This window comes from Cyclopterus lumpus, chromosome 22 (assembly GCF_009769545.1).
Source record: "Cyclopterus lumpus isolate fCycLum1 chromosome 22, fCycLum1.pri, whole genome shotgun sequence".
Classification (NCBI taxonomy): Eukaryota; Metazoa; Chordata; class Actinopteri; order Perciformes; family Cyclopteridae; genus Cyclopterus; species Cyclopterus lumpus.
In genome coordinates this window covers 22,474,128-22,495,464 of record NC_046987.1, presented here as the reverse complement: position 1 = coordinate 22,495,464, position 21,337 = coordinate 22,474,128, and the positions used below count along the sequence as shown (strand labels likewise).

Sequence of the window (21,337 nt, the reverse complement as noted above, 5' to 3'; positions counted from 1 at the left end):
CACTTTAATGTGGCGTGCACCTGTATCGTCCCTCCTCCTGTATCGTCCCTCCACCTGTATCGTCCCTCCACCTGTATCGTCCCTCCTCCTGTATCGTCCCTCCACCTGTATCGTCCCTCCACCTGTATCGTCCCTCCACCTGTATCGTCCCTCCACCTGTATCGTCCCTCCACCTGTATCGTCCCTCCTCCTGTATCGTCCCTCCACCTGTATCGTCCCTCCACCTGTATCGTCCCTCCTCCTGTATCGTCCCTCCACCTGTATCGTCCCTCCTCCTGTATCGTCCCTCCACCTGTATCGTCCCTCCTCCTGTATCGTCCCTCCCCACCTGTATCGTCCCTCCTCCTGTATCGTCCCTCCTCCTGTATCGTCCCTCCTCCTGTATCGTCCCTCCCCACCTGTATCGTCCCTCCTCCTGTATCGTCCCTCCTCCTGTATCGTCCCTCCTCCTGTATCGTCACTCCACCTGTATCGTCCCTCCACCTGTATCGTCCCTCCTCCTGTATCGTCCCTCCACCTGTATCGTCCCTCCTCCTGTATCGTCCCTCCCCACCTGTATCGTCCCTCCTCCTGTATCGTCACTCCACCTGTATCGTCCCTCCTCCTGTATCGTCCCTCCTCCTGTATCGTCCCTCCTCCTGTATCGTCCCTCCACCTGTATCGTCCCTCCTCCTGTATCGTCCCTCCTCCTGTATCGTCCCTCCTCCTGTATCGTCCCTCCACCTGTATCGTCCCTCCACCTGTATCGTCCCTCCACCTGTATCGTCCCTCCCCACCTGTATCGTCCCTCCTCCTGTATCGTCCCTCCCCACCTGTATCGTCCCTCCTCCTGTATCGTCCCTCCTCCTGTATCGTCCCTCCCCACCTGTATCGTCCCTCCTCCTGTATCGTCCCTCCTCCTGTATCGTCCCTCCCCACCTGTATCGTCCCTCCCCACCTGTATCGTCCCTCCACCTGTATCGTCCCTCCACCTGTATCGTCCCTCCCCACCTGTATCGTCCCTCCCCACCTGTATCGTCCCTCCACCTGTATCGTCCCTCCCCACCTGTATCGTCCCTCCTCCTGTATCGTCCCTCCTCCTGTATCGTCCCTCCTCCTGTATCGTCCCTCCCCACCTGTATCGTCCCTCCTCCTGTATCGTCCCTCCCCACCTGTATCGTCCCTCCTCCTGTATCGTCCCTCCTCCTGTATCGTCCCTCCCCACCTGTATCGTCCCTCCTCCTGTATCGTCCCTCCCCACCTGTATCGTCCCTCCTCCTGTATCGTCCCTCCCCACCTGTATCGTCCCTCCTCCTGTATCGTCCCTCCTCCTGTATCGTCCCTCCCCACCTGTATCGTCCCTCCTCCTGTATCGTCCCTCCCCACCTGTATCGTCCCTCCTCCTGTATCGTCCCTCCACCTGTATCGTCCCTCCTCCTGTATCGTCCCTCCTCCTGTATCGTCCCTCCCCACCTGTATCGTCCCTCCTCCTGTATCGTCCCTCCCCACCTGTATCGTCCCTCCTCCTGTATCGTCCCTCCCCACCTGTATCGTCACTCCTCCTGTATCGTCACTCCACCTGTATCGTCCCTCCTCCTGTATCGTCCCTCCCCACCTGTATCGTCCCTCCTCCTGTATCGTCCCTCCCCACCTGTATCGTCACTCCTCCTGTATCGTCCCTCCTCCTGTATCGTCCCTCCCCACCTGTATCGTCACTCCTCCTGTATCGTCCCTCCCCACCTGTATCGTCCCTCCTCCTGTATCGTCCCTCCACCTGTATCGTCCCTCCTCCTGTATCGTCCCTCCTCCTGTATCGTCCCTCCCCACCTGTATCGTCCCTCCTCCTGTATCGTCCCTCCCCACCTGTATCGTCCCTCCTCCTGTATCGTCCCTCCCCACCTGTATCGTCACTCCTCCTGTATCGTCACTCCACCTGTATCGTCCCTCCTCCTGTATCGTCCCTCCCCACCTGTATCGTCCCTCCTCCTGTATCGTCCCTCCCCACCTGTATCGTCACTCCTCCTGTATCGTCCCTCCTCCTGTATCGTCCCTCCCCACCTGTATCGTCACTCCTCCTGTATCGTCACTCCACCTGTATCGTCCCTCCTCCTGTATCGTCACTCCACCTGTATCGTCCCTCCACCTGTATCGTCCCTCCACCTGTATCGTCCCTCCACCTGTATCGTCCCTCCTCCTGTATCGTCCCTCCTCCTGTATCGTCCCTCCCCACCTGTATCGTCCCTCCTCCTGTATCGTCCCTCCTCCTGTATCGTCACTCCACCTGTATCGTCACTCCACCTGTATCGTCACTCCTCCTGTATCGTCACTCCTCCTGTATCGTCACTCCACCTGTATCGTCCCTCCTCCTGTATCGTCACTCCACCTGTATCGTCCCTCCACCTGTATCGTCCCTCCACCTGTATCGTCCCTCCTCCTGTATCGTCCCTCCTCCTGTATCGTCCCTCCTCCTGTATCGTCCCTCCTCCTGTATCGTCCCTCCCCACCTGTATCCTCACCTGTAGTTCTCTTTGGCGTCCTCCAGCGCTCGCAGCTTGAACTCCTCGTACATCTTGCGGTTGAAGTTGTCCCTCAGGAAGAAGGACCAGAACCTGAACAGAGTGTTCATCTCCTGAGACTGACCGACCCCCAACCGTTTCCTCTCTGGGGGGGAAAGAGCACAGCCTCCGTCACCACAGGAAGTGGCTTGTCGTGAACACCTGTACCCGTCTCCAGGCCCCGCCCCCCCCCGTACCGTTGAGGCAGCGCCGCAGGTACTTGTGGTACCCCTGCTGGGCGAAGCCGTTGTCTCTCAGCAGCTCGTGGGACGGGTGCCAGAACTTGGGCAGCGAGTGGGGGGTGCAGCCGTAACCTTCTGACGCGCCGGAGCTGCTGAGGTGACAAACACATTCGGTAATTATTATTATTATTCTTTTTCTATTCAAATAATGAATACAAAAATAAATAACAGAATTGTTAACAAAGTAATTGATAATGAGGCTTCTCAAAAAGACAAAAAAATAATTAGATTACTATTTTATAGATTGATAAAATAAAAGTGACTACGTTTGTGGAATATAAATGAATTTACAGTTAATGGTATTTTTTTAAAAGAATAAATAAAATATATCTTCTTTACTTTTGAACTTCACATTAAATATTAAAGGACTTCAGTTTGAATGACTTAGTGAATAGAGGTTAATAACACAGTTATAACATCTTCAGTCACAGGAAGAGGACCTGATAGAGGTGGAGCGGGGCCGGTGCTCACGGGAGTCCATCACCCAGCCGATGTGGGCTTCCTGAGGGGGGTTGGAACTGTGGCGGGTCTTCTTCTTCCTCAGCGTCTGACAGGAAACAACAACAACAACAGAGTCAAAGAGCAGGTCTACCAGGACTAGCCTGAGGTCTATAGAGGACCAGGACTAGACTGAGGTCTATAGAGGGCCAGGACTAGACTGAGGTCTATAGAGGACCAGGAATAGACTGAGGTCTATAGAGGACAAGGACTAGACTGAGGTCTATAGATCTATAGAGGAACATGAATAGACTGAGGTCTATAGGGGACCAGGAAAAGACTGAGGTCTATAGGTCTATAGAGGGCCAGGACTAGACTGAGGTCTATAGAGGACAAGGACTAGACTGAGGTCTATAGATCTATAGAGGAACATGAATAGACTGAGGTCTATAGGGGACCAGGAATAGACTGAGGTCTATAGAGGACCAGGAATAGACTGAGGTCTAAAGAGGACAAGGACTAGACTGAGGTCTATAGAGGACCAGGACTAGACTGAGGTCTATAGAGGACCAGGAATAGACTGAGGCCTATATAGGACAAGGAATAGACTGAGGTCTATAGGTCTATAGAGGACCAGGAATAGACTGAGGTCTATAGAGGACCAGGACTAGACTGAGGTCTAAAGAGGACAAGGACTAGACTGAGGTCTATAGAGGACCAGGAATAGACTGAGGTCTATAGAGGACCAGGACTAGACCGAGGTCTATAGGTATATAGAGGACCAGGACTAGACCGAGGTCTATAGGTATATAGAGGACCAGGAATAGACTGAGGTCTATAGGTCTATAGAGGGCCAGGACTAGACTGAGGTCTATAGAGGACCAGGAATAGACTGAGGTCTAAAGAGGACTAGGACTAGACTGAGGTCTATAGAGGACCAGGACTAGACTGAGGTCTAAAGAGGACAAGGACTAGACTGAGGTCTATAGAGGACAAGGACTAGACTGAGGTCTATAGGTCTATAGAGGACCAGGACTAGACTGAGGTCTATAGGTATATAGAGGGCCAGGACTAGACTGAGGTCATATAGAGGATCAGGAATAGACTGAGGTCTATAGAGGACCAGGAATAGACTGAGGTCTATAGAGGACCAGGACTAGACTGAGGTCTATAGAGGACCAGGAATAGACTGAGGTCATATAGAGGATCAGGACTAGACTGAGGTCATATAGAGGACCAGGACTAGACTGAGGTCATATAGAGGACCAGGACTAGACAGACTGGTCCAGGTAAAGGTTCCCCCTAACCTTACCTGTCCGTCCACGGTGCCGCTCTCCTTCATGACGGGGTAGAACCGCGGCGTCTTGGTGGCGTCCTGGCGTCCGGGGGTGTGGGGGGTTCGGGGGGTCCGGGGCTGGTGAGCGACAGGCGACTCTGGAACCGTCGCCGGCAGCGAGCGAGACAAGTCGGCCCCGCCGGCCGCCGGCAGGACTTCCTGTTTGGGGTCGACGGGCGCTTTGGGGGTCAGCGTGTCGAACTCGTCTCGAGTGATGACGGTCAGCTTCTTGAAGGTCTCCACTTCCTGCTGGGGATCAAATGTGAATTATTATTATTATTATTAAGTTTATTTTACAGTTAAAGTTGACATTACCCAGCTTTCAATAATTTAATTAGCTCCTCCTATGAATCGCCACCTTAACGTGGTGGAGGAGTTTGAGTGGCTCAGTGATCCTGGGAGCTATGTTGTCCGGTGCATCAGCCCCTGGTAGGGTCTCCCAAGGCAAACAGGTCTCGGGGGAGAGCCCAGACTAAGAGCGGTTCAATAAACCCCGATGAATAGCAGCCCACGGACTGAAGCTACCTTGACCGGACAAGGGAAACCGGGGCACCCTCCCGGAGCCAGACCCAGGAGGGGAGCTCGTTGGCGAGCGTCTGGTGGCCGGGCTTTCGCCCATGGGGCCCGGTCGGGCTCAGCCCGAAAAAAACACCATGGAGCAGCAGTCACCCTTTGGACCCACCACCCGCAGGGAGAATTATCGGGGTCGGGTGCTATGTAGACCGGGCGGTGGGCCAGGCGGGAGACCTGGGCGGGCCGATCGCCGGCAGCATAGACTAGCTCTAGGGACGTGGAACGTCACCTCACTAGCGGGGAAAGAGCCGGAGCTGGTGCAGGAGGTGGAGCGGTACCAGCTAGATATAGTTGGGCTCACCTCCACGCACAGCATTGGCTCTGGTACCAAGCTCCTGGAGAAGGGTTGGACTTTGTCCTTTTCTGGAGTTGCCCAGGGTGAGAGGCGCCGGGCGGGAGTGGGGATACTCACGAGCCCCCGGCTGAGCGCCGCTGTGTTGGAGTTTTCCCCGGGGAACGAGAGGGTCGCCTCCCTGCGCCTACGGGTTGCGGGGAGTAAGGCTCTGACTGTTGTTTGTGCTTATGCACCGAACAGCATTTCGGAGTATCCGGCCTTCTTGGAGTCGGTGGGAGGGGTCCTGGAAAGGGCGCCGCCTGCCGACTCCATAGTTCTCCTGAGAGACTTCAACGCTCACGTGGGCAATGACAGAGAAACCTGGCGGGGCGTGATTGGGAGGAACGGCTTGCCCGATCTGAACCCGAATGGTGTTTTGTTGTTGGACTTCTGTGCTAGCCACAGTTTGTCCATAACGAACACCATGTTCGAACATAAGGTGGCTCATAAGTGTACCTGGTACCAGAACAACTTAGGCCGGAGATCAATGATCGACTTTGTAATCGTATCATCTGATCTGCGGCCGTATGTCTTGGACACTCGGGTGAAGAGAGGAGCAGAGCTGTCAACTGATCACCACCTGGTGGTGAGTTGGATCAGATGGCGGTGGAGTCGGCTAGAAAGACCTGGCAAGCCCAAACGTGTAGTGAGGGTGAACTGGGAACGTCTGGCAGAGGATCCTGTCCGGGAGGTCTTCAACTCCCACCTCCGGAAGAACTTCTCACAAATCTCGAGGGAGGCTGGGGACATGGAATCCGAGTGGACCTTGTTCAAAGCCTCTATTGTGGACGCGGCTGCTCGGGGCTGTGGCCGGAAGGTCATCGGTGCCTGTCGTGGCGGCAACCCGAGAACCCGGTGGTGGACACCGGGGGTGAGGGTAGCCGTCAAACTGAAGGAGGCCTTTCGGGCCTGGCTGGCCCAGGGGTCTCCTGAAGCAGCTGACGGGTACCGGCAGGCCAAAAGGGCTGCAGCGACGATGGTCGCGGAGGCTAAAACTCGGGCATGGGAGGAGTTCGGGGAGGCCATGGAGAAGGACTTTCAGTTGGCCTCAAGGAAGTTCTGGCAAACCATCCGACGGCTCAGGAAGGGAAAGCAGGGTCTACCCCAGGCTGTTCTCAGTAGGGGGGGGGGACTGCTGACCCGGACTGGGGACATCGTCGGGCGGTGGAAAGAGCACTTTGAGGAACTCCTAAACCTGGCCAACATGTCCCCCGGAGAGGGGGTAGCACCAGAAGACTTTGGGGTGGATTCACCCTTATCCCTGGCAGAGGTCGCTAAGGTAGTCAAAAAGCTCCTTGGTGGCAAGGCGCCAGGGGTGGATGAGATCCGCCCTGAGATGCTGAAAGCGCTGGACATTGTTGGGCTGTCTTGGTTGACACGCCTTTTCAGTGTCGCATGGGGGTCGGGAACAGTGCCCATGGCCCAGTCCATGGGCCATCTTCAAGAAGGGGGACCGGAGAGTGTGCTCGAACTATCGTGGTATCACACTGCTCAGCCTCCCGGGAAAAGCTTATGCCAGGGTGCTGGAGAGGAGGCTCCGACCGCTTGTCGAACCTCGGATTCAAGACGAACAGTGCGGATTCCGTCCCGGTCGTGGAACAGTGGACCAGCTTTTTACCCTCGCAAGATTACTGGAGGGGTCCTGGGAGTTTGCCCAACCAGTTTACATGTGCTTTGTAGACCTGTAGAAGGCTTTCGACCGGGTCCCTCAGGGTTTTTTGTGGGGGGTGCTGCGGGAGTATGGGGTGCCGGACCCGTTGGCACGGGCCATCCGGTCTCTGTACGCCTGCAGTAGGAGCTGTGTTCGTCTCCTTGGTAGTAAGTCAGACACGTTCCCGGTGGGTGTTGGCCTCCGCCAGGGCTGCCCTTTATCACCGGTCCTGTTCGTGACCTTCATGGACAGGATATCTAGGCGCAGCCAGGGGGCGGAGAGGATCCGGTTCGGGAGTCTCGGGATCGCCTCTCTGCTGTTTGCGGATGAGGTGGTCCTGTTTGTCTCCTCGGACCGTGACCTCCAGCATTCACTGGGGCGTTTTGCAGCCGAGTGCGAAGCGGCAGGGATGAGAGTTAGCACCTCCAAATCTGAGGCCATGGTGCTCTGCCGGAAACCGGCGGATTGCTCCCTCCAGGTGGGGGCAAACTGCCTACCCCAAGCGAAGGAGTTCAAGTATCTCGGGGTCTTGTTCACAAGTGAGGGTAAGGTGGAGCGGGAGATCGACAGGTGGATCGGTGCGGCTGCAGCAGTAAAACAGGCGCTGTACCGGTCCGTCTTGGTGAAGAGGGAGCTGAGCCGGAAGGCAAAGCTCTCCATTTACTGGTCGGTCTACGTTCCAACCCTCACCTATGGTCACGAACTCTGGGTCGTGACCGAAAGAACGAGATCTCGGATACAAGAGGCCGAAATGAGCTTCCTCCGTAGGGTGGCCGGGCTCAGCCTTAGAGATAGGGTAAGGAGCTCGGACATCAGGGGGGAGCTTGGAGTCGAGTCGCTGCTCCTTCGTGTCCAAAGGAGTCAGCTGATGTAGTTCATCTAGTCAGGATGCCTCCTGGACGCCTCCCATTAGAGGTTTTCCGGGCACGTCCAACTGGTAGGAGGCCCCGGGGAAGACCGAGGACACGCTGGAGGGATTATATCTCCCGGCTGGCCTTGGAACGCCTCGGGATCCCCCAGAATGAGCTGGAAAGTGTTGCGGGTGAGAGGGAGGCCTGGGTCGGCCTGCTGAACCTGCTGCCACCGCGACCCGACCCCGGATAAGAGGTGATAATGGATGGATGGATCATTTAATTATAATTAATTACTCGTACGTTAATAAAGCTCTCCGTAAAGGTTTATTCAAATCATGTTAATATTCTTTATTACCATTAAGTGAAATAATAAAGAATATATCATGTCACGCTGGTGAGGAAGCATGTACATTATTATTTAAATTATCTAGAGCGTTTCATCCTTTTACAGGATAAATTACATATTGTATTATTAATAATTATTATAATATATATATATATATATATTATCTGGATATTATGCAGTGTAAGTGAAAATAAAATTAAAATTGAAAATGTAATAAAAGTTGTTTTTTTTTTACAATAAACAAAAGTGAGAAACTAACAGATAGACTCATAACCAGCGATATAATGTTGAATATAATCAACATTATTTTTGCAGGCTGTTTAAACTGATAACGTGAGACACGCAGCAGATGTGCAGCGCACTTTGACCTGTGTGTGTGTGTGTGTGTCTGTGTGTGTGTGTCTGTGTGTGTGTGTCTGTGTGTGTGTGTGTGGTGACTGTGTGTGTGTATGTGTGTGGGTGTGGTGTGTGTGTGTGTGGTGTCTGTGTGTGCGTGTGTGTGTGTGTGTGTGTGCGTGGTGTCTGTGTCTGTGTGTGTGTGTGTGTGGTGTGTGTGTGTGTGTCTGTGTGTGTGTGGTGTCTGTTCAGGCGTGACATTTCCCACATGTGGCGACATCATCGACAACCTTTGAGCTCAAACATCAACGATCAAAACAAATTAAATAATAATACATTTCCTTCACTGCCTTTTAACTGCTTCTAGACCGCTCACCTTGCTGCTTCTAGACCGCTCACCTTGCTGCTTCTAGACTGCTCACCTTGCTGCTTCTAGACCGCTCACCTTGCTGCTTCTAGACCGCTCACCTTGCTGCTTCTAGACTGCTCACCTTGCTGCTTCTAGACCGCTCACCTTGCTGCTTCTAGACCGCTCACCTTGCTGCTTCTAGACCGCTCACCTTGCTGCTTCTAGACCGCTCACCTTGCTGCTTCTAGACTGCTCACCTTGCTGCTTCTAGACCGCTCACCTTGCTGCTTCTAGACTGCTCACCTTGCTGCTTCTAGACCGCTCACCTTGCTGCTTCTAGACTGCTCACCTTGCTGCTTCTAGACCGCTCACCTTGCTGCTCTCCGCCGGCTCCTCCCCCTTCCACAGGTCCTGCTCGTAGTAGAACAGCCCGTCGTTGATGGCCTTGGCGATGTCGGTGGTCAGCTTGGCTCGGGACTCGTGGTTGCCCGTCCGGTCGCCACCGGGGTGCTTCCGCATGTGAGGAGGCGTCTGTGTGACGATGAGGATCTTGTTGACGTCCTGGTCGTCCAGCTCGTAGTCCGAGTCTCCGTCGTCCGACCAATCGGTGAACTTGTTCTTCCTGGGCGCCATCTGCTCCATCTCTTCATCAAACAGGAAGTCCAGCTCCTCCTGGTCAGGAACGGCCTGGCGAGGAGGCCGGTGGCCGCCGCCGTCTGGAGAAGCATCGCCGCGATCCTGGAGGACAGCGAGGGACACGGCGGTTAGAGAGCCGAGAGGAGAAGACGGCGATGACGCGGAGAACGAAACAAACACGTGTTGAGGAAGACGGCGAGTCGAGAGTTCGAGTCTCCGGTCCGTCCGAACGCAACTTCCAACGTTTCATCTCAACTTCAGTTTTTAGACAACATGCCGTTTAAATGTTTCAGTATTTTAGACACTTATATATATATATAATAATATATATGTTTTTTAATTAAAAAAGTTTAGATTAAGATGAATTAAAAAAAGTTAAGAATATTATTTAACTAGGCTATAATATATAACCAATTTAAATAATAATCTTAGATTTATATGTTGGCTTTGTAACATTTGTCATCATCTTTAGCAAGTTTATGGCAATGAATAAACAAGCTAATCAATAAATAAAAATAAATATGATAAAATTCCTGTTCATGTGCCGCCGATTAATAAACAAACTGATTGAAGGTGGAAAAGTTAAATTAATTAAAACATAATGAGGTTGAGCCCAAAAAAATGACGACTGCACCAGAAAAGTTTGTCACGAGACGTGAAATGAATGAAGAGGAGGAGGAAGATGAAGAGGAGGAAGAGGGAGAACATGAGGAAGAGGAGGATGAAGATGATGAAGACGCGGTACCTTTCCAGAGGGCTGCCTGTGGCGTTTCTCCACCTGGATCCAGGCATCGGGGTCGGGCGGGGGGGGCATCTTCGTCCGCGATGGCCTTCCCGGGTTCAGCCGAGTCCCGCGGCTCTTCATCGGACTCAGGAGGAGTCTTCCTCACGGGCGATGAAGCTGAAGAGGAGAGGGGGGGGCCGAGTTACGATTAATGTGATTTGTATCATATTAAACATGTAAATGTATGTTGTTTATTATGAAGCCCAGTAGCTGTCAGATGTGCACACACACAGAATATTAATATATTATATATAATATATTTAAAATTCATAATGCATAGTTGTATAGTATATAGTTGTTTTTAAAGACTCCTTTTCATCAATCATTAAAAAAGAGCGTTTCTGGGGACTATTTTCAGCGGTGGATGCAGACGTGGTGCTCTGGTGAGTGTGTGTGTGTGTGTGTGTGAGTGTGCGTGTGTGCGAGTGTGTGTGTGTGTGTGTGTGTGTGCAAGTGTGTGAGTGTGTGAGTGTGTGTGTGCGCGTGTGTGTCCTCACTGACCGGCGTTGGTGGAGCTGAGGCCCAGCCGAGGAACGAACTCGGGGCAGTTGATGAGCTGCGAGAAGTCGGTCCGGGGGGAACCGACCACCACGCCGGGGGAACCGACCACCACGCCGGGGGAACCGACCACCACGCCGGGGGAACCGACCACCACGCCGGGGGAACCGACCACCACGCCGGGGGAACCGACCACCACGCCGGGGGAACCCACGCCGGAGGCCCCGGGGATGGGCCAGTGCTCCGGGTCGCTTATACAGCGGACCTTGTCCTCCACCAGCTCCACCTCTTTGCTGCCCTTCAGGGCCTGCAGGACATTCAAGTGTTAGAGCAATTCCCATTCTCAAGCCCCGCCCCCTGCTTTACCTCCTTTATGCATTATGAAGACACTTCAAAGTTATTATGTCTGTACTTCAGTTCTGTGGATTCTCATTTACAATACGTGTAGATAGAGGGTTACTGGTCTGCCGACACCAGTCCTCACATTTACACGTTGCCCTCGAACACAACGCACCTCCACGATGAGGCCCACGTCCGTGGTGAGAGCCTGAACTCGGTGGAAGCCGGCGATGAGCGACACGGGCAGGAAGCCCCGAGCGTCCATCTTCCTCCGCAGGAAGAAGTCCCGCTCCAGGTTGTGGAGGCTGAAGTAGTACTCACTGGGGGGGGTAGAAAGCTCGTGATTCCATGCGGTCAGTGAACGCACCACTCAAAAGGTTTGGCTACTTTCTGCTCGATCTTCTTTTTTTGTGAAATATGAATTTATTGTTTCACAGAAACAAATACAAGTGAAAGTAAAATATAATAAAATAAGGAAGTTCCTCAACAGAGGTTTAGTGAAGATTATGAATCGAAACGCCGGCGTTCACTTTTATAGTTTTAAGACTTTATTGATCCTGAGACGGGAAATAAGATAAACAAGTTAAATAATGTCCACTAGAATGTACAATGTAATAAAACACTAACAGATGACCAGAATATAAAAGAAATGTAGAAATATAGTATAATATAAAAACGCACACACACACACACACACACAGCTGAGTGAGCAGCCTGAATAAGGCTGGAGGAGACATGCCCCCCCCCCCCCCCCCCCACTCAGCATTTAGTTCATCTCGTCTCCTCAGAAGCACTCAGACTATATTTAGGACCCCCCCCCCCCCCTCCCCCCTCCTCCTCCTCCTGAAATGAGGCCAGAGCCGTCAGCCGGCGCCCCCTGCAGGCGACACAACGACACCCAGAGGAGCCACACACACACACACACACACACACACGGTGCGTTCACTGGTCATCGGTCGTTCAGACACTCCAACCTGCACGAGCCGTGTGAGTTCATGTTTTATAATATAAACTCATTAATAAAGGACACAACAGTGATGTTTTATATGAGAGCTCATCTTCTTTTAGTTCAGCATTTTACCATCTTAAAGTTATTTTGTGCATTTTACTTTATAAAGGCCACATACATTTATTTTATTTATTTCACTACGTTAAACTCTGAGCTGCTGTTTAAGTTTTTGTTCCTTTATGAGTTACATTTGGTGATTAATGATCATTAGCACCGAACAATAACTTTTATCTGCTTTATTTGACCTTATTTTTCTACTTGTTTCTCTGTTATTTCAGTTTATTCGCGTGAAAGGAAAAACTCTTCCTGTTGAACAGATTCAATCTGATAGTCTTCTGGGTCTGGGGGGGGGGTCTGGGTCTGGGTCTGGGGGGAGGGGGTCTGGGTCTGGGGGCTCCACTCACATCTGCCGCTTGATGTATTCCTTCAGCAGCTTCTCGTCCACCGAGTACATCTGCACTTTGCTGCCGTCCCCGTAGTAATAAACCAAGTTGCTGCCGAACTCTGAGGAACCACGAGCAGAGTCAGAGTCCCGGGAACTCTGGGGGGTCTCGTAGCGGCCTGGAGGAGGAGGAAGAGGAGGAGAAAGAGGAAGAGGAAAGAGGAGGAGGAGGAGGAGGAGGAGGAGGAGGAGGAGGAGGAAAGAGGAGGAAGAGGAGGAGGAGGAGGAAAGAGGAGGAGGAGGAGAGGGAGGAGGAAGAGGAGAAGAAGTGTGATAAATATGAAGGGAACCGTGTTAACAAAAAGACCAAACTGGAGGTGGGTTTATTTCCCTCTCCCCGTTTTATGCGTGTGAGTCGTCATGTGACATGTGTCGTCATGAGTCGTCATGTGACGTGTCGTCATGAGTCGTCATGTGACATGAGTCGTCATGTGACGTGTCGTCATGAGTCGTCATGTGACATGAGTCGTCATGTGACATGAGTCGTCATGTGACATGAGTCGTCATGAGTCGTCATGTGACATGTGTCGTCATGAGTCGTCATGTGACGTGTCGTCATGAGTCGTCATGTGACATGAGTCGTCATGTGACATGAGTCGTCATGAGTCGTCATGTGTCGTGTGTCGTCATGTGTCGTCATGTGTCGTCGTGTGTGTCGTCATGTGACATGAGTCGTCATGTGACGAGTCGTCATGTGACATGAGTCGTCATGTGACATGAGTCGTCATGTGACATGAGTCGTCATGAGTCGTCATGTGACATGTGTCGTCATGAGTCGTCATGTGACGTGTCGTCATGAGTCGTCATGTGACATGAGTCGTCATGTGACATGAGTCGTCATGTGACATGAGTCGTCATGAGTCGTCATGTGTCGTGTGTCGTCATGTGTCGTCATGTGTCGTCGTGTGTGTCGTCATGTGACATGAGTCGTCATGTGACGAGTCGTCATGTGACATGAGTCGTCATGTGACATGAGTCGTCATGTGACATGAGTCGTCATGAGTCGTCATGTGACATGTGTCGTCATGAGTCGTCATGTGTCGTGTCGTCATGAGTCGTCATGTGACATGAGTCGTCATGTGACGTGTCGTCATGAGTCGTCATGTGACATGAGTCGTCATGTGACATGAGTCATCATGAGTCGTCATGTGACATGTGTCGTCATGAGTCGTCATGTGACATGAGTCGTCATGAGTCGTCATGTGACATGTGTCGTCATGAGTCGTCATGTGTCATGAGTCGTCATGTGACATGAGTCGTCATGAGTCGTCATGTGACATGTGTCGTCATGTGTCGTTGTGTGTGTCGTCATGTGACATGAGTCGTCATGTGTCGTCATGTGACATGAGTCGTCATGTGAAATCATATGACGTCGTATCGGGTGTAAAGCTAACGCGCTACCTCGCCCACGACCTCTACCGCGGCCTCGACCTTTCCCTCGGCCTCGGGTTCCCCCGCGGACGCCTCCGCTGTCGCTCCGCACGCCGTCGTCCACGAAGTCCCGAGACTCTCTTCTCCAACCTGGAGAGAAGACGACAAGAAAACATGAAATGTCTGACTATTATAGAATGACACACACACACACACACACACACACACACACACACACACACACACACACACACACACACACACACACACACACACACACACACACACACACACACACACACACACACACACACACACACACACACACACACAGACACACACACACACACACACACACACACACACACACACACACACACACACACACACACACACACACACACACACACACACACACACACACACACACACACACACACACACACACACACACACACACTTCTTTGTACATTTGAATTAACCTCTTGAATAAATTGGGAACATTTGGGTTTATTTACGACCTTCTGAAGACTAAATCTATTTAAAGTTTTTAATATTCGTGCTTGTGAACGACGGAGAGTCTCGTTACTAAAGTCGTATCCTCATCGTGAGGAAAGACATGCGCACTTACTCCTGCTGCCGTCAGGCGCCCGCTGGTTACGGAGAGCCTGATTGGGCGAGGCGGGGTCGGGGGCGTCGCCGGGGGGGCCCGCGGCGGCCGGACCCCGGCCGGGCGTTTCGTCATCGTCGTCCCGGGTGGCGTCCTCCATCGGAAGAGAAACCCACTTACGCTTGTTACCTGGCGATGACGCACACCGGGAACACAATGTTAAAAAACAACAAACAAAACAACAACAACAAACAAAACAAGTTCAAACTCAAAAATGGTATTTTACATTTTTGCAAAACAGGATTATCCGCTTTGGATGAGAAGGTCAGGAGACCGTTAGCCTAGCTTAGCATAAAGACTGCTAGCCCCAAAGGGACCAGAACAGCTTTCCAATTTATTCGTACTGAACTTAATGAATCTTAAGGAGTTCCTTAATGAGTCAATTAACTATTTCATCTGTTTGAGGATTTTAATTTAGACTTTTTGAGCCCATAAAATAATAATTCAAACCCATCCAGTCTTTCTGCTAAGCTAAGCTAAGCTAAGCTAAGCACAGCACCTTATTTTACATAACGCCGTGTGTTTGTGTAAAGATTCAGACGCCTTCTCAATTATTAAAATAGTTTAAAATGTGGATTCTGGAGGAGTTTTGTATTTTAATGTTGTTTCACACCAATAAACTTTAAAGTAGTCGGTGTTGATCCAGAGTGAAGAAGCTCATGAAGCTCATGAAGCTCATGAAGCTCATGAAGCTGATGAAGCTCATGAAGCTCATGAAGTTCATGAAGTTCATGAAGCTCATGAAGCTCATGAAGCTCATGAAGTTCATGAAGTTCATGAAGCTCATGAAGTTCATGAAGCTCATGAAGCTGATGAAGCTCATGAAGCTGATGAAGCTCATGAAGCTGATGAAGCTCATGAAGTTCATGAAGCTCATGAAGCTGATGAAGCTCATGAACTTCATGAAGTTCATGAAGTTCATGAAGCTCATGAAGCTGATGAAGTTGATGAAGTTCATGAAGCTCATGAAGCTGATGAAGCTCATGAAGCTGATGAAGCTGATGAAGTTGATGAAGCTGATGAAGCTGATGAAGCTGATGAAGCTCATGAAGAAGTCTCTTATTCCCCCCATAACGATTGGTGCCTGGTATATTATATTTGAATATATTAATTTAAATGTCATTTAAAAAAGAGCCAATCAGAGCAGATCATGTGATCAATAGCGCCGCCGTCCCGTGAACATGTGAACGTCAAAATAAATAATAGAACTAGAATGAGTTCCCTTTGATCTGGAGCTCCTGGTCACCATTATTGATTAAGCGGTCCTCACCATCGCCTCCCCTCTTCTTCAGGCCGGCGCTCTTGGCGTCCTGCCCCCCCTTGGACCCGCCCCCGTCTCTGGGCGCCTCCCCCAGCGGGTCGGGCTGCGCCTCCTGGTTCTCCTTGCTCTCCGACTTGCCCTCCTTCGTCTCCCTCGCGGTCGTCTTCTCCTTGTCTCTGCGCGAGGAGGCCGGCTTCTTCCCGTTGTTGTTGAGGACATTTTGTTGCTGCTGGGAACGCAGATTAAAATGAGTTAGTTCAAAATCGCTTAGGATAAAACTCCAGAAAGGGGAGGAGCAAGTAAAAGAGACAGAAAGGGGAGGGGCAAGTAAAAGAGACAGAAAGGGGAGGAGCAAGTAAAAGAGACAGAAAGGGGAGGAGCAAGTAAAAGACACAGAAAGGGGAGGAGCAAGTAAAAGACACAGAAAGGGGAGGGGCAAGTGAAAGACACAGAAAGGGGAGGGGCAAGTAAAAGAGACAGAAAGGGGAGGGGCAAGTAAAAGAGACAGAAAGGGGAGGGGCAAGTAAAAGTAATGATATTGACCGAAAAAGAAACGATATCTTTGATTCGTGATTCCTCGTCACATGACCATTATGCAAACCTGAAAAAGTGACGACAAAAAGACGCCACAAGAAAACGTTCTTCTCCTGGACGCAGGACGAACCGATCAGTGTTTCAAACACACGACTAAACAACAACATTTAAAAACTTTTCCGACTGCTTGGTTTTCTTCTCTGGGATGTTAAGTTATTAAAGTTAAAGTTAAAGTTAAAGTTATTAAAGTTAAACGTACCTCTTTGGCCAGCTCACCAGGTGTGGGCCAGTTTGTGATGTCGCTGAAGTCACCGGACTGTAAAAAACGAGAGGAAAAAACACATCAATCTCCCCAACTCTGAATATTTTAACACCGCGTGGCATCGGGTGGAGGAGTCGGGTCGGGTGGAGGAGTCGGGTCGGGTGGAGGAGTCGGGTCGGGTGGAGGAGTCGGGTCGGGTCGGGTGGAAGAGTCGGGTCGGGTGGAAGAGTCGGGTCGGGTCGGGTGGAAGAGTCGGGTCGGGTGGAGGAGTCGGGTCGGGTGGAAGAGTCGGGTCGGGTGGAGGAGTCGGGTCGGGTGGAGGCGTAGGGTCGGGTGGAGGAGTCGGGTCGGGTGGAGGAGTCGGGTCGGGTGGAGGAGTCGGGTCGGGTAGAAGAGTCGGGTCGGGTGGAGGAGTCGGGCCGGGTGGAGGAGTCGGGCCGGGTGGAGGCGTCGGGTCGGGTGGAGGAGTCGGGTCGGGTGGAGGCGTCGGGTCGGGTAAAAGAGTCGGGTCGGGTGGAGGCGTTGGGTCGGGTGGAAGAGTCGGGTCGGGTGGAGGCGTTGGGTCGGGTGGAGGCGTTGGGTCGGGTGGAAGAGTCGGGTCGGGTGGAGGAGTCGGGTCGGGTGGAGGAGTCGGGTCGGGTGGAGGCCCAAAAGGAAAAACTACGGTTTATATAAGTCATTTTCACAATAAAAGCCTGAGGCTTATAATATTGTTATTTTCACAATAAAAGCCTGAGGCTTATAATATTTTTTATTACACTTGGGTTTGTTTACACTTGGGTTTGTTTACAGGTGGGTTTATTTACAGGTGGGTTTGTTTACAGGTGGGTTTGTTTACAGGTGAAACTTAAAAGAACTTCTTACCTTGCTGGATTTTCTCATCCTGGGTTTGTTGGCACGAACGACTTTCAGAGTGTTCTGTTGATCTGCAGAACCAAGAAGAGACTTTGTGACAGTGGTTCTGCTTTTTAATCCACCTTTTCTTGTTTAACACAACCCCCCCCCCCCCCACACACACACACACACACACACACACACACACACACACACACACACACACACACACACACACACACACACACACACACACACACACACACACACACACACACACACACACACACACACACACACACACACACACACACACACACACACACACACACACACACACACACACCTCAATGACGATCCCCCCCCTCTGACCCCAAGAGAGCAGGTTGCTCAACTCTGGAGCTGAGAAGTCAACTACAGCTTTCTGTCAGCATGGGTTGAATAAGCAGCCTCCCTTTACACTGTGTGTGTGTGTGTGTGTGTGTGTGTGTGTGTGTGTGTGTGTGTGTGTGTGTGTGTGTGTGTGTGTGTGTGTGTGTGTGTGTGTGTGTGTGTGTGTGTGTGTGTGTGTGTGTGTGTGTGTGTGTGCATGCTGGCCATGCCGGCCATGCCTATCGCTCTGCAGAGGATGGTTGGGGGTGATGAGGGGGGGTCTCCACATGAATGGGTGTGTGCTGACGAGCCTCTGAGCTGGTTGTACAGTTACACTTGTAAAACGATGCCTGTGCTCTCGTCAGAGTCCAATATAGCCCCCCCTCCCCCTCCCCCTCCCCCCGGTGGACGCTCTGCTCGGACACACTTTCACCAGCTCAAAGTTTGACTGGGTTTATTAAGCCGCACACATTACCACATTACCAGCAGCCTAATCAATAAGTTCTTAGGTGGGATGGAAGCACATGTTTCTATCAGCGTATGAAACTGGACGATTAATCCATTAGCTGATCGGAAGGCTTTCTACGAGTGTCCGTGGTTTTAAATGTGTTGTAGGTCACTTTTATACAGGCGTAAAGTTTCTGGTTTTTTTTTGTTATATATATATATATATAAATTGCCCATAGGTGTGAATGTGAGAGTGAATGGTTGTATGTCCCTACATGTGCCCTCGATGGACTGGCGGCCTGTCCAGGGTGTCCCCTGCCTTCGCCCTATGTCAGCTGGGATAGGCTCCAGCGCCCCGCGACCCTAATGAGGATAAGCGGTATTGAAAATGGATGGATGGATATATATATATATATATATATATATATATATATATATATATATATATATATATATATATATATATATATTACTGCTTTCAGCTTTACATTAAACTGACTTTTTCATGGAGGTCAAACAAAACTCTCTATTTTATTATATTTATACATAGAAATGAAATTAGCAATAATTAACAATATATAAATTGTTAAGCCATTAAAAAAGCAAAACATATTTTAAAAATGGAACTATTGATTTAATAAAACTATATATTTATTTGACTAGTTTTGCAAAGCACTTTGCTTAAATTATGTGTATTATTACCAATTGATGATTTAAATCAGCAGGAAATTTGGGTTCAGAGAACTTCCTAAAATGAATGATTAACAAATACACTAATTTGAATTCATCCAAAGCAAACAACAACATCAGTTGTACACCATCTCACTGGCGCCACTGGGGGGCAGGAGGCCGGGGGAGGAACTGCAGGCAGCCGGCCATTGGACGCGCACAACGTGTCTCTCCAGCAGCAGCTAGCCTTAGCTTAGCTTTACTACTTATTACACCCGAGACAGCACCTGAGGAGGCCGGCGGGGGGCTCAGAGGGCTCGGGCCCCCCCACGCACCTCTCACGTGGTGCATTGAGCCCACGTGAGAGGGAGGGAGGGGGGCAGAGGTTACAGGTAGGAAGCAGAGTAGCACATCAACACGTGGTGCTGCGGAGCAACCCGAGCACAGGTGGGGGGATGGTGCACACATGTGACCCCCCATCGACGCCTCTTGACGTCCCAGTTTAGACTAAATAAACAACAACACGTATTTAAAACCCTTAAGAAACATCACAAATTAGGAGATTACAAACTAATTAAAATAAGTGGATTTCCGAGCAGCTGCGATGCAGCCGACCAGGCTGGAGGAGTTTCACCCGGGTGTCACTTTAAAGACAAACAAATAAACAACTCGCCTTTCTCCTGGGAGTCCTGCGAGTTGTTGTGGACGTTGTTGTTGTTGTTGACCGGCACCCTGCCCGTCGTCCTCTTCGACCACGGGTTGACTTTGGGCGGAGGCGCCTCCACGACTCTCGCCGCCGTCTCGACCTTCGCGTCGGCGGCGTGCGGGTCCTCGTCCGGGGGGCTCGAGCCGCTGCTCCTCTCCGCCCCGGAGCCGGGCCCGTCCGCCGGCTGCGGCTCCCGAGGCCCCTCGTGCTCCCCCTCGGCTGTCAGACACGAGCCGACCTGCGTGGACATCCTGCAGCCTGCAGCGCTGTCGCTCCGGTGTGGGTACCTGGTCCTCGTGCTCAGTCCGCCGGAGACCTCATCCACGACCAAACTACTTTTTTAGGGGGGGGGGGGCTGGACCTCCTCGCGAGCCTGCTAGTTGCTATCCGCGAGCTAGAAATGTTGTTGTTTACCGCCCGGATCGGTTGTTTTACGCGTCAACAAGTCGCGCGCTCGGTCGCCAGGTGAACGGCGCGCGCGCACAGCTGCTTCCGGCTCGACTTTTAGTGCCGCTTCGGTTCTTTTTGGATAAAAAGCCTAAAAAGCGACCTGCTCACCGTCTGTGCGCACGCGACCAGCGACGAGAGCTCGTGCAGCCAGCTGCTTGTCTGCCTGTAAACAGTGACTCTGCTGCCCCCCCAAGCCCCGCGGTCATGCGGAGGTACTGCAACGCTGGGATTTAGATTATAAAATAAAAATTAGAGTATGTATTCAAATTTAATAAAAGTCGCAAAACCTTTGTGTAAAAACATGTAAAAGTCCTGCACTCAAAATACAACTGAAGTAAAAGTACCCAAGCAGAGTGCCTGTTCACCACTGGTGGAGGAAGTAGGTACTACACCCTTTTACTAAAACTAGCAGTACCACAGTGTACAAATACTCTTTTACAAGTAAAGTCCATGCATTAAAAATATTAGTTCTGTATAAGCAACAAAAGGTGATTAAAGTATTACAAGTAAAAGAAGAAGAAGAAGGACTGGAAGAAAAGAGATCACATGACTCCTGTATTAGCTGCTCTGGCTCACACTACACTAACATCAAGAATCACATTTAAAATTCTCCTCACCTACAGAGCCTTCAGTTATCAAGCTCCTCTTTTATGGAACCAGCTTCCACTTTCAGTCCTGGAGGCAGACACAGTCACCTCATTCAAGAATAGACTTAAGACTTTCCTCTTTAATAGTGCTTATAGTTAGGGCTGAATCAGGTTTGCCCTGGTCCAGCCCCTTGATATGCTGCTATAGGCTTATAGGCTGCTGGGGGATGTTTTAGGATACACTGAGCACCTATCTCCTCTTCTCTCTCTCCTTATGGATGAATTGACATCTCTCCATTGCACCTTATTAACTCTGCTTCCTCCCCGGAGTCTTTGTGACTTCACGTCTCATAGGGTCCATTGGACCTGGAGGTGTCTGATGCTGGTGAGCCGGCCTCCCATTGGCCCTGCTGATGCCCCGCCCCCCCTCCTCTCTACCTCCTTCTGTTTCATGGATTGGAGTTCCATTCATA

At 51.1% G+C, this 21,337-nt stretch overlaps 1 protein-coding gene across 1 annotated transcript in view; it reads right to left on the bottom strand.

Moving 5' to 3' along the window:
* larp1b (La ribonucleoprotein 1B) overlaps window positions 1-20,435 on the bottom strand; it is a 30,546-nt gene extending 10,111 nt beyond the window's left edge. The window contains 16 exon segments of the mRNA XM_034562900.1: window positions 2,496-2,640; window positions 2,732-2,868; window positions 3,217-3,323; window positions 4,527-4,799; window positions 9,366-9,731; window positions 10,285-10,428; window positions 10,430-10,530; window positions 10,915-11,218; window positions 11,426-11,570; window positions 12,664-12,820; window positions 14,103-14,222; window positions 14,704-14,871; window positions 16,013-16,232; window positions 16,797-16,853; window positions 17,664-17,725; window positions 19,795-20,435. Of these exon segments, the coding sequence (XP_034418791.1) occupies window positions 2,496-2,640; window positions 2,732-2,868; window positions 3,217-3,323; window positions 4,527-4,799; window positions 9,366-9,731; window positions 10,285-10,428; window positions 10,430-10,530; window positions 10,915-11,218; window positions 11,426-11,570; window positions 12,664-12,820; window positions 14,103-14,222; window positions 14,704-14,871; window positions 16,013-16,232; window positions 16,797-16,853; window positions 17,664-17,725; window positions 19,795-20,077 (2,789 nt within the window). The 5' untranslated portion in view covers window positions 20,078-20,435.
* Window positions 20,436-21,337: the final 902 nt, after the last annotated feature.